This window comes from Trachypithecus francoisi, unplaced genomic scaffold (genome assembly GCF_009764315.1).
Source record: "Trachypithecus francoisi isolate TF-2019V2 unplaced genomic scaffold, Tfra_2.0 Lachesis_group3, whole genome shotgun sequence".
Taxonomy (NCBI): Eukaryota; Metazoa; Chordata; class Mammalia; order Primates; family Cercopithecidae; genus Trachypithecus; species Trachypithecus francoisi.
Window position 1 is genome coordinate 40,942,714 of NW_022681468.1, and position 13,274 is coordinate 40,955,987.

At 42.6% G+C, this 13,274-nt stretch overlaps 1 protein-coding gene across 9 annotated transcripts in view; it reads right to left on the minus strand.

The window, feature by feature from the left end:
- Positions 1-13,274, minus strand: part of SYNE2 (spectrin repeat containing nuclear envelope protein 2) — a 389,209-nt gene that overhangs the window by 33,396 nt on the left and 342,539 nt on the right. For all 9 annotated transcript variants that reach the window (XM_033187766.1, XM_033187774.1, XM_033187773.1 and 6 more), the window contains 3 exons: positions 8,608-8,763; positions 5,848-6,006; positions 4,365-4,531 (listed from right to left, as the gene is read on the minus strand). In XM_033187766.1, coding sequence (XP_033043657.1) covers positions 4,365-4,531; positions 5,848-6,006; positions 8,608-8,763 — 482 coding nt within the window. The remainder of the gene's footprint in view (positions 1-4,364; positions 4,532-5,847; positions 6,007-8,607; positions 8,764-13,274) is intronic.

The window sequence follows — 13,274 nt, forward strand, 5'->3', positions numbered from 1 at the left end:
GTCACTGTATTCCAGCCTGGGTCATACAGCCAGACCTTGTCTCAAAAAAAAAAAAAAAAAAAAAAAGAAGAAGAAGAAGAAAAGAGGGAGGAGAGTGGCTAATAGGCACAGTTAAAAAAAAAGTTTAAGTCTTCATTTAATTTGACAAATGAACATGGAATATTTCTTGTCGTCAGCTTGGGTTCTACATAATTACAATCACCAAACATATATACAATCAGCATCAGGGAGTCTATGTAATGCTTTAAATGACCTCTGTTGAAATTATCTGCATGTTTCATAAGAGTGTAGATGTCACCATTGTGAGAAGCTGCCCAAGGGCCCATGAGAACTTTTAAAAGCTCCCAGAGCAACTCTGAGGGACAGCCAGTCATGGGCCTCTTTATACCCACACCAGGGCCCATGTAATCTTATGTGCATGTTTCTAACCCGGGCAGAATTCCCACTGTCCTTGGCTAAATTACTGACCTTCTCTGAGCTGCAGTTTCCCTCTCTGTAAAATGAAGAATCACACTGACTTTGCAGTGTTGTTTTAAGAATTAAAATGAAATAATCTATGTGAGGAAACTGGCACTTAAAAAATAAGCAGTGTTGGTTTCCTCTCCTATCTATCCAACAATGGGGTCTACCACCCGAAATGATCAGAAATCTAATGTGGTTTTTAAGGAAGCCTATCCTAAATCCCATTTTTTCCTCTAGTGAATTAAACCTGATTTATTGAGGCCTTGGACTTCTGAAAACCATTCTAAACCTTAGTCTTCTAAAACCATTCTGAAGTTAGTTTTGTAGTTAAGATCTTGCAGTAACGAGGCCGGGTACCTACATAGGATTGCCTTCCAATCTTTTTTTTTTTTTTTTTGAGACAGAGTCTTGCTCTGTCACCCAGGCTGGAGGGCAGTGGCGCGATCTTGGCTCACTGCAACCTCCGCCTCCCAGGTTCAAGTGATTCTCCTGCCTCAGCCTCCTGAGTAGCTGGGACTACAGGTGCGTGCCACCGTGCCCAGCAATTTTTTGTAGTTTTGGTAGAGACGGGGTTTCACCATGTTCACCAGGCTGGTCTCAAACTCCTGACTGCAGGTAATCCACCTGCTTCGGCCTCCCAAAGTGCAGGGATTACAGGCGTGAGCCACTACGCCTGGCCAATCTTATTTTTAACAAGAGATGCTGTTCCCCGCCACAGGGCCAAAGCAGCAGAATACTGTGGGTAGGATGGAAGACGCTGCATGGTGTCCTGGATCCTGTGGGCAAATGAAGCCAGCAGGGCACCCTGCAGAGCAGGTTCTTGTCGCCACTGTTCAAATGTAAAGTTTGCAGCCTGTGCTTCCAACCATTCCCTTCCTCTGTACAACGCCCAGGGTGAAGTCAGCATCAGGGATTCTATATAAGGCTGATTCTATGTAAGGCTGATTATGACAGGTCCAAGTTTGTTGCCTCAACCCACAGATTCACCGGAACAATAAACTCAGCTAAGAGCTTCTTAGATTCTAGCTGTCTGTCTCAGCCTGGCCCTTGCTTTAAAATAAGAAAAATGATTCCCTCCCAAATTCCTCAGTGCTGAAGGGATTAGGCACTGAGCATGTACTGCTCATTTCAGTGTTTCAAATGAGAGGGTCTGGGCTGTCAGGGAGGTGAAACTGCCCGAGTTGAAATCCTGGTTATGTCACATGCTGGCTATGTAACTATGGGTAAGTTGCTTAGCTTCAGTCCTCAGTTTCCTTCTTAGTGTGTAAAATGGGACAATGGTATCTACTTTCCAGAATCACAGTGAAGTTTAAGTGAAATCATACACAAAAGGCATATTGCTAAGAACATAGGCAGCTGACAACATATTTGCTATTATTTCAACTCCTTTTCCCCCAGCTGTGCTTTCCAAAAAGATCAATAAAATTTTACCCACTGTTTTATCTCTTTCCCACCAAAAGGCTGGCTGAAGACAGGCAAAGAGTGAGCGAGGAAAGCAAACAGCCTGTTAAACTCCAAAGTGATATAAGCAGAGCATGAATGATTAAAAATGGACTGTCACTCTAACCTTCGAGAAACATTAGCTAGATCTTGATCCTGTATGACCCATGAATGGATGTGATGCCATCATACCCTCGACTAGTGCCAAGGGCTCGAGAAGACTTATGCTTAAAAGGCAACCACAAAGACACAATTTATCCCACAGAAATGATCTTATTCTTAACGAATGCACTGAAACATTCATTTCAACAAACATCTGATGCACTATTCTAAGCTCTGAGAACGAGGTAGTCCAGTTGCAGGCCTCACTGGGGAAAGACCTCTCATCACTAGAGGTCACCGACAGAATCATCTTCCACTCAACACACACACGACTTCAGAGTCTTCTCATGGAAAAGTAATTAAAACAACCACTCCATAAATGCTGGCTCACATGTGCTGTGCTGGCCCTATACCAAAGGCATGACATATATCCTCACAGCAGACAGCACCAGCGGCCTCTGATGTTAAGCCAATTAGACCCATTTTACAGACTTAGAAACTGAGGCCTAGAAAGGTTAAATCACATACTCAAGTTTTCACAGTGAATAAGTGAGAAAGTCAGGAATGGTTCAAAACTTGTACTCTTAATTCTTACTTAGGTTTCCACCAGGCATTTCTGTAGGTTTTTTCGCTTCCCCCAATTGGCTGTGGAGAGATGTTGAATTTGGGCCAGTCTACGTTGCCAGCCAAATCCCCCTAATATTTGTCTTCAGCAAACCCTCCACTGCTAAGGAACCAGGCATGACTCAGATATTTTTTCAGAAGGCCAATACTTAGCTGAGATTTAAAGTCTTCTAAGATTTAGCCCCAGCCCATCTTTCTAGCTCATCTCCTACATTTGGGGCCAATGGGGCTTCTCTTCACTTCCTGAATGGCTTTGACACTGCTCTATTCTATACCTGTTTGCTCTCAACATATGTGTCTCTCTCTCTGCCACCAGTAACCGCAATCCCTCATTCAGGACCATCTGGGAATGCAGCCCCTCTGTAAGGATCTTCCTGATCCCAGGAAGATGGGGTCTGAGCTCTCAAACCACTTGGTTTTACAGCTGCTCAGATACCTACTCCCACTAACGTAACTGACACAACTTATTTAGCCTGGTGCCTCTGTTGACTGACTCAGGTTCACTTGTGGTTTCCAGTAAACAATGAGGTAAAGAAGATGCCAAATTATTAAGAGTGTCTTACTTTCATCACCCCCCAATTCTTTATTCACCTTACAGGTTCTCCTGTATATTCCTAATTCTATGTGTTGTTCAAAACATCTGAGTATACTGCTATGGAAAGGACCTGGGTGGCCAGTGGAAGCACAGCTGCACAAGCAGTCCCAAGGCCAAGTGACTGTTCTCCGTATGCCAGGTGGCCACTGAATAGGCATCCACTTGGGGTTTGTCTTTAGAGAGGGAATTTGAAGACATTTAAGAACTTTGCCTGTAATCCCAGCACTTTGGGAGGCCGAGATGGGCGGATCACGAGGTCAGGAGATCGAGACCATCCTGGCTAACACGGTGAAACCCCGTCTCTACTAAAAATACAAAAAATTAGCCGGGCGAGGTGGCGGGCGCCTGTAGTCCCAGCTACTCGGGAGGCTGAGGCAGGAGAATGGCGTAAACCCGGGAGGCGGAGCTTGCAGTGAGCTGAGATCCGGCCACTGCACTCCAGTCCGGGCGACAGAGCGAGACTCCGCCTCAAAAAAAAAAAAAAAAAAAAAAAAAAAGAACTTTGGGCATCACCATCATTTTGTGGGGAGAGATAAAATTATCAGCACCATTTCTGGTAAGATTGCACTGGCCAACATAGCTTTGATTTGTGGCCCTTTGATTTAGGACTTGGCTGTGTCCAAATCCACATCTTAGGACAAGACACCCATGGGAGACCTGGCACTCTGAGCCCACGCACTTAGACTCCTGCCCCTGCCTTGAGTGCGGGTGGCGGGGCAGTCATGGGCTCCCAGCCTCCAGAAACCAGGCCTGTGCCCTCACCTGCCTGATTTGCCATACTGAGGCAGGACCAACAGGCATGGCTCCACTGTGGGGACACATAAAGGCTAACACAGAGTCAGAATTTCTAAACAATACCCCCTCCCAAGGATCCCTTTCCAAACAAGTTTCCAACCCTTATTTAAAACTAATGCATGTGAAGTTGTAAGCGAAAGAAAAAATATTAAGGTGGTATATACTAGCATATAGTTTTTTTTATAACATGGAAAGAATTTCCACTCATTTTAATCAAACTTTGCCTTAATCTGTAAACTTTCAAAATTGCTGGATCATCTTAGAGGAAGGCTGGGCTCAGTTTACTAGATCTGTAAAGTAATTACTGTTCCTGGAGAGTAAGAATCATTTTTAGCCCATCTCTTACCTTGATCCGATGACATCAAAAAGATGTTGCCAACGATCGTTAATTTTGTTGAGCTTGTCATCGATCTCAGCTGCTCTCGATTTGTTGCTGGCCTTGATCAGCTGGTCACCCATCTGCTTTAACTGTAACTTGTTTTCACTAAACAAGTTTATTTCTTCCATGCAGTCCTGGCAAAGGCACCAAAACATAAAGCCTGGGTAATTACCCCAAATTCATTTCTTCTCCAGCCAAAAACATACAGAGAATTGCCTCTTGAAATTTAAAAAAAAAAAAAAAATTGGCCAGGTATAATGGCTCATACCAATAATCCCAGCAGTTTGGGAGGTCGAGGCAAGAGGATCACTCGAGTCCAGGAGTTCAAGACTAGCCTGTGCAACATAGCAAGACCCCACTTCTGAAAAAACTAGCCAGGTATGCTGGCACATGTCTGCAGTCCCAGCTACTCCGGTGGCTGAGGTGGGAGCACAGTGAGACACTGTCTCAAAACCTCATACCTTCTAATGAAGCTAACTTTTCAGTGAGTAGCTAAAAAGTCAGGCAACGAGCATCAGGCAAACGCAAAATACGTAAGGCAATAATTACTTTGTTTTTAACAGTTACCTATTTCAAAAGCTCTGTTTCCTCTCACAGATTTCTTTTAACCTACTTGGGAACTGAGGACAACTGAGCATAACTAATTAGGCTGCTATCGTTTACAGTTTTCTAGAGGGTTGACTGAGTGGTGTTTTGGGTGACTGCAGCAAGAATGTTATTACTTTTCCCTGTAGAGATCAGTGACCATTTCAAAATTATGAGCCTCACTGCTTTTGGCCTCTCCCCTTGGGCAAGGGGAGCTGCTGCTGCTGCTTTTTTTTTTTTTTTTTGAGATGGAATTTTTACTCTGTTGCCCAGGCTGGTGTGCAATGGCACCATCTCGGCTCACTGCAACCTCCACCTCCCAGGTTCAAGCAATCCTCCTGCCTCAGCCACCCAAGTAGCTGGGATTACAGGCGCCCACCACCACACCAGGCTAATTTTTGTATTTTTAGTAGAGATGAGGTTTCACCATGTCAGCCAAGCTGGTCTCGAACTCTTAACCTCAGGTGATCCACCCGCCTCGGCCTCCCAAAGTGCTAGGATTACAGGAATGAGCCACTGCGCCTGGCCAATGGGAGCTTCTTAATAACAACTAGAGAAACTCTAACTCACTTGGGGTATCAGCTGATGGGTAAGCCCCTTCCCTGGCCAAACTTCCTAATGGAGAGAAAGCAACTCCCCTCAGTACCATGCCCACTGACAATGGTCTCACACTCCCATCTCTCCGGAACCTTCTCTCTTCCAACTGCTCTCTCAAAAGGATCAAAAATAGTGAAGTCCCTTCAAATTTCTAAAATTTATGCTACTGGAAGCACCCGTAACCCTGCACCTGTTTGGGCCTAGGCGTGAGGAGGGCCGACAATTCCACAGTAGTCAGAACTACATCCACCTGGGTATCCTCCCGTACCTTCTGTAACTTTTCAATCATTTCTTCAATACTAATGTCTGCTGTCTGTAGAACTTTGTTTTCCATCTGCACCAGCCAGGCACACAACTCTTTATTTTTTTCATTGAATACAATCCATGTATTGAGTCTGTCTTCAATCTCCTGTTTACGTATAGCCACCTGCAAATGAAAATACATTTGGCAGTTGAGTATAGCCAGGAAGGAAAGCACCCCCTTCTCTCCCTCACATCAAAAAGACTGAGTTTCATTCATTTTAATCAGTAGCTCTCTACACTCACCCTTGTCTGGTTTTGCCTCTTAAAAACCTAGGGTTTCGCATCAACAGAAGTTTCTTACACCTGTGATAAATGCCATAAAAAATAACAAATACGGTACCTGAAATGTAGCTGATTGGAAGGACTGTTTTACCCAATACTCGTGTGTTACTATCAAGTTACATTAAAAATTAAAAACAGGGGCAGGGCGCAGTGGCTCAAGCCTGTAATCCCAGCACTTTGGGAGGCTGAGACGGGTGGATCACGAGGTCAGGAGATAGAGAGCATCCTGGCTAACACGGTGAAACCCCGTCTCTACTAAAAAAAAAAACAAAAAAACTAGCCGGGCGACATGGCGGGCGCCTGTAGTCCCAGCTACTCGGGAGGCTGAGGCAGGAGAATGGCGTAAACCCGGGAGGCGGAGCTTGCAGTGAGCTGAGATCCGGCCACTGCACTCCAGCCTGGGCGACAGGGCGCGACTCCGTCTCAAAAAAAAAAAAAAAAAAAAAAAAAAAAAATTAAAAACAGGAAAGGCTAGCCGGGCGCGGTGGCTCAAGCCTGTAATCCCAGCACTTTGGGAGGCCGAGACGGGTGGATCACGAGGTCAGGAGATCGAGACCATCCTGGCTAACACGGTGAAACCCCGTCTCTACTAAAAAATACAAAAAACTAGCCGGGCGTGGTGGCGGGCGCCTGTAGTCCCAGCTACTCGGGAGGCTGAGGCAGGAGAATGGCGTGAACCCGGGAGGCGGAGCTTGCAGTGAGCCGAGATCCGGCCACTGCACTCCAGCCTGGGCGGCAGAGCGAGACTCCGTCTCAAAAAAAAAAACAAAAAAAACAGGAAAGGCTAGGTGAAGATATAACCCAAATCCTTGCCCTTTTAACAACGAATCAAATCCTTATACCAACAGAAGGACAATGTCCTATTTAAAAACTATTAATCCAGATAGAATGTAAATCAAACATTTATAATGCAAATGGACCAGGAAAACTACAGCCATTTAAATGTCCTATTGTTATGCTTCAAAACAAAGTAAAACCAAAAACAATGTACATCACTCATTTAACCCACTTTCCTGCTAAGCACTGGATTTTGGATGGAAACCATGGATATATCGCCAACAGCTGGTCTGCAGCAAGCAGGCTGACCCCAAAATACCCAATGCCCCATTACGCATAAGTAGCCCCTAAACTGACATCAGCTAAGGGTCCTCCTCCTTAAAGGTTTAAATTTCACTAAATATAAATTTAAACAATGCAAATCAGCCTTACTAGATGTACAAAAGTATTCCCAGGTTTTAAGAATCTTCAGAATCTTAGAGTTCAAAGGGGGTGGCTATTTGGTCAAGTTTTGACACCCCACTATATGGACCAGGAAACCAAGGTTGAATTCTCTGAGATTTTCCTGCTGTGTATAAAGAAACCTCTGCTCTTTTGGGAGGAGAAAATACTGAATGCTTATATATCCTACCCAGCCAAACGTGTTAAAAAGGCTTGAAAAACTATCCTAGAAAAACAAGTGTTGTGTTTCCATTCCTCAGGGCATCTGTTTATCTTTTAAAAATCCTGGCATTTTGCACAGTGTCATCCTGATTGATTTCATAATAGTAACAATTAGGAACATCTGGGCCCCAGTCTTCCTGTCTACCTTAACTTTCAGAACACTTTTCATATATTCTAAATATTTTCTTTTATATAAAATTTGAAAAGTTCTAAAAGAACATTTAAAATTAGGGTACATTGTGAATATTAAATACTAAAATCAAGAAGGAGAACGTGTCTGAATTTCAACTTTTTAAATACATCTCTTAATTCACAAAAATGAAATTAAGGAATTTATTTTCGCTAGAATTCTATGTTCTTAAAACAAAGATCTTTAAGACTATTTGAATCCCTTAATTCAATCCTGATCCTGTCACAAGCCTATACCATATAATACTCTATTAACACAATCCCATTCTCAATAAGTCAAAGTGATCCATTGAGACAACACAGCAGTTGATCACTTCTCTTAGAGAATTTTAGAAACCAGCTACTTGAAATAAACATCAGATTGCCTGTGAACGCAGAGTACTCATATGAAATGCTCCCATGCTTGCTGGGCATTAAGTATAGACTCCTGCTGTTAGGCCCAGAAGAGACTCCCCAGTAAAGGACCTCTTCACTGGGTCCTGCTTCTGATACACTGATTAAGACTTGCCACCTACACAAGCCAGAGAGCGGTCTACACATCTGACCAGAATTGCAATTTCTGTCTCCACCTAAAGTGACTTTTAAAAAAGCTCATTAAAAGCGTGCAAAGTTCTAGCATTTAGCGCTGGAGAAACAAAAGGGTCAAATCTGTTAAACCATGTTGCTGCCTTCTAAAGGAGCAGCGGCCAGGCCAAGGGTCCCACTGAAAAGGGCCTCCGGTTCAATGAAATTAAGCTCCTTTCTACTTTGTCTGGCCTTCAGAGACATTTCAATCCACTCCCAAACAGCCGTGCCCTGCAGTGAGCTGACTTACCCTTAAGCAGAGGTCCTCCCATTGTCTGTGCAAATGCTCTATTTGCTCCTTCAAAACCATCACGTCCTCCACGAGAACGTGCCGGGTTAAGTCTGCCTTCATAGTTTGAAGTTCTTTCAAGTTCTGAGTCCAGCTAGCCAAAGACTGTTCTAGTTCCTGCATTTAATCACAAGAAGGGGGTAAAAAGCCTTCAACTCAAGCGGCTGTTGTTTCCAAACCTGTAGGCTAATCCTTTGATTAGACTCTGGGGGAGGGGAGGCCAGGAGAGGGGGAGGGACCTTCTGAATGGGAAACAGCCCAAGGCGAGCGCCTGCAGTTGTGGTTGGCCAGTTCTCCACCACCTTCTTCTCAAAGGAAAACTCTTTTCTACCTTTATTTTCATTTCCTCAGGTAGCTCTGATTTCGACAGAATTTATTCTATTTTAAAGTCATGTAGGTCTTTATTCACAGGAAAGTGTATTTGGAATCTAATAATCTTGACACACACACACACGCACACATACAATTTTTAATCCTGAAACTACATTTCAGATAGATTTAAAATGTGATTTTCCATTTAAAAAAACCTCTAAGAAATGCATTGCTGCTATTGTGGCAATCATGTAACAGCAATGACTTATGTTCAAAGGGAATTATTTTTGGCTAATTTTTGAAACTAATGAGTAAGTATAATGGAAGACAGAAATAAACTTTTCTAATAATTGGCAAAGATTAGTTAGTAGATAATTTTCTGGCCATGGAAACACCTATCTTTTAAAACGCAGCAATGGCTGGGCTCAGTGGCTCACACCTGTAATCCCAGCACTTTGGAAGCCCGAGGCAGGCAGATCACCTGAGGTCAAGAGCTTGAGACCAGCCTGGCCAACATGATGAAACCCCGTCTCTACTAAAAATACAAAAATTAGCTGGGCGTGGTGGCCTGTAATCCTAGCTACTCGGGAGGCTGAGGCAGGAGAATCGCTTGAATCCAGGAGGCGGAGGTTGCAGTGAGCCAGGATCACTCCACTGCACTCCAGCCTGGCTGACAGAGTGAGATTCCACCTCCAAAAAAAAAAAAAAGAAGCAGCAGCACTGTCATTGTCAAATTGAAACTTTGAAATCTAGGATTTACTCAAGAGATTTACTTTCACAGCAGGGAAGGTAAAAGGAAACAGACAAAACACTTGAGTCCACCAGGTTTTTATTGTGCTTACAATTCTTCATGACTTGGCACATTTTAAGGGTCTCCAGTCCTATCTGTTAACTGAAACCTGAAATAAGATACTATGCCTTTTTAACTTTTATTATTTTTTTTTTAGAGACAGGGTCTCACCCTGTTGCCCAGGCTAGAGTACAGTGGCACGATCATGGCTTACTGCAGCTTTGACTGACCTCTTGGGCTCAAGTGATCCTCATGCTTCAGCCTGCAGAGTAGCTGAGACTAAAGGCATGCACCACCACACATGACTAATTTTTAAATTTTTTTGCAGAGATGGAAGTCTCATCATTTTGCCCAGGCTGGTCTCAAACTCCCCAGCTCAAGTGATCCTCTTGCCTCAGCCCCCTGAAGTGCTGGGATGACAAGGGCAAGCCACCATGCCCTGCTGATACTATGCCTAAAATCAGGGATAAGTTTGAAGGGCCCTAACAGTATGTTAATTCTGATTGATTTTCAGAGTTCTAAAAGCTACATTGGCATGATTTCATAACTTACCAACAACAATTTATGTTTAATAAAGTGGCCCAGAGAATTCTTTTAAAGATTACATGTAGAATGAGGAATTAACACCTTTCTCAGAAGCTAAATCATTAGGTATTTAACATTTGTATTACCTGCTTTTGGTCTCATAATTGGTACCAGTAAGGTAGATGACAGCGGATTCCACAGTGGAACGCTTTGGAAAGCTATATAACATAAAGGGGGCCACCTGCCAGCCAAGGTGTACCACTTACTGACTTGAAATTGGAGATCTGGAAACCGCTGAGCTTCAGACAGAGTTTCCCAGTCAGGTGGCAGGAAGCTCAGCCTGTCCAGTGCCCTGCTCAGAGGTGCTGGCTCGGCCGCCAAGTTATGCCCAGCCAGGTTTCAATCAGTATGGTTTGAATACTTATAATATTGACAATCAGAAAGTGTACAGTCACTGGATAAGGTTGAGACTCCTGTTCTACTCTCATTGCCCTGCGCTTTGCCCCTCTAACACTCACCATGTTCACAGACACAGACACACAGACACACACACACCCCTGTGCATACAGTGTGGCTATCTGGTGAACAGGTCCCTCTGGCAGACTGGACCATTAGCTCCACACATGGCAGGGACCATGACAACACCGCTCACTAATGCAGTGCCCAGAACCTGCCATGGTGCTGCTGCACAGCAAGTTTTCAGATACCAAAATGTATGGCTGAAAGGAAAGCAATTTGGCAGTATGTCTTGAGAGCTTTAAAATGTTCATAAACACTACATAAAAAAGTAGGGAGTCAAACAGTATATAGAATGAGGTCTCTTGTGGAAGTTTACTATAGCTGACGTTCAGTTTGTATAAAAATGTCAACAATCATGCCTGTCTTTAAATTAAATTGCCCCAGATTTGCAACCAAACTGTCAGAAAGAAATCAGATAAGTTTCCACCATCTTCATTCAACCAGATAAATTATCTATACCACAAGAATATCTGGAAATTTCCAATTTTTTATGTAACATGGGATGTAAAACTTCAAGTTGTTTGGCTACAAAAAGCGGTGTGTTGCACAGGATTTGACTAGACTCTGCAGTATCAGGACAGCATTTAGGCTTTGCCTATGGACTCCATTACCAGTGGAACTGTCAAGTCCCATTTTTCTGTACTACCATTTGGGAAAAGGAGGACCAAAAAAGAATGGGTATACAAATAAATTTTGGCCTGTATATGCATACTCTATCTTTGGAAGAATATACAACAAACTTGTAATATTGATTGCTTCTGTGGAGAGGAATTGATAAGAGAAAAATTTATCACATATACCTTTTGCACCTTCTGAATTTTGAGCCATGTGACTATATTACTTATACAAAAATTATTTAAAAACCGAACTGTTCCAAGGACTCAATCTTTGGACAAGTGTTATGAAACACAGATGTCCATTGTAGCCATTTTCATCATAGTGAAGTTAGAATATACATGAAACATATATGTAAGGAAATCATTCCATTCCTCAACTTGGCTGTAGTGGGAATATACTTTTTCTTTTTTATCTTTTATGTTTTTCTTTTTGCAGCTGTGCTTAGAAGGGAATATAATTTTATGAGGAGGAAAGTCGAGCTCAAATTGGCCAAGTGGCTAGCATATTTCCCCAGGTGCCTCAGGAATGAAGCACACTGAGCCGGACAAGCTTTGGGTTACCTGGGATCTTTTTGGAATATGGTCATGGTTGAATGAACTCAGTGCTCCTTCCCTTTCCCTGATTCTTTCCACTGATAAATAGGATGCTGAGACCATGAAAGTTGAAAAGATCCCACTGGAAACTGAGACGTGTGATACTTGAAAAAAATTATGGCTGCTCAAGGGTTTACATGTCACATTCTGCACAGGTTCCCAGACCTTATGGAAGGAAACTCTGTGTATCAGCTGAGAGCATGACTCCAAATTCTCTCCGTTGTTACCAAAGTCTTGCTCTAAACCTAATGAGGTAGGGATGATAAAAACCTTGAAAATTAGGCATAGAAATCTTGTTAACCTAATAAAGCCACTGACTGACACATCACCAGCAAATATCACTTAATAGTGAAATGTTAGAATCATTTTCTTCTAAAATCAAGAATGGATGACTCAGCTATTAATGCTTCTGCTTAACAATGTTCTGAAGGTATTGACCCGTGTAGGAAAAGTAGGAAAAAAAAAAGTATATTAAAAAGAAGAAACAAACAAAAATAACCTTGTCATTATTGACAGATGATGATGGTCTCACAGACACCCAAAAAAATACATAAACGAATTGCTGGAATTAACATAAGAGTTTAACAAGATGGTTAAACATAAATATGCAAAGACCAATTGCATTTCTAGGTATCAGCAATAATCAGTTAAAAAATACAATTAGAAAAAGGTAGTATTTTCAAAAGCTTCAAAATATTGCACCAAGAAATAAATCTAACAAAAGATATATCTTTTGTGATTAAGAAAATTATAACAAGAATAAGCCAGGTATGGTGGCTCAGGCCTGTAATCCGAGCACTTTGGGAGGCCGAAGCGGGTGGATCACCTGAGGTCGGGAGTTAGAGACCAGCCTGGCCAACATGGTGAAATCCCATCTCTACTAAAAATACAAAAATTAGCTGAGCGTGGTGGCAGGTGCCTGTAATCCCAGCTACTCGGGAGGCTGAGGCAGGGGAATCCCTTGAACCAGGGAGGCGGAGGTGGCAGTGGCCAAGATCGTGCCACTGCACTCCAGCCTGGGTGACAAGAATGAAGCTCCATCTCAAAAACAAACAAACAAACAAACAAACAAACAAACAAACAAACAAAAATATATATATATAAGCCATTAGTGAAAAAAACTAAATAATATGACCAAAGGGAAATATATACCACATTCATGAGCATAAGCAGGAATACTAAAAAAATTTATCCAAGTTAATCTATAAATTCAATGCAATTCAATTATAACTCTTATCAGAACTTTTCATGGTTTAACAAGCTGCTTCTCA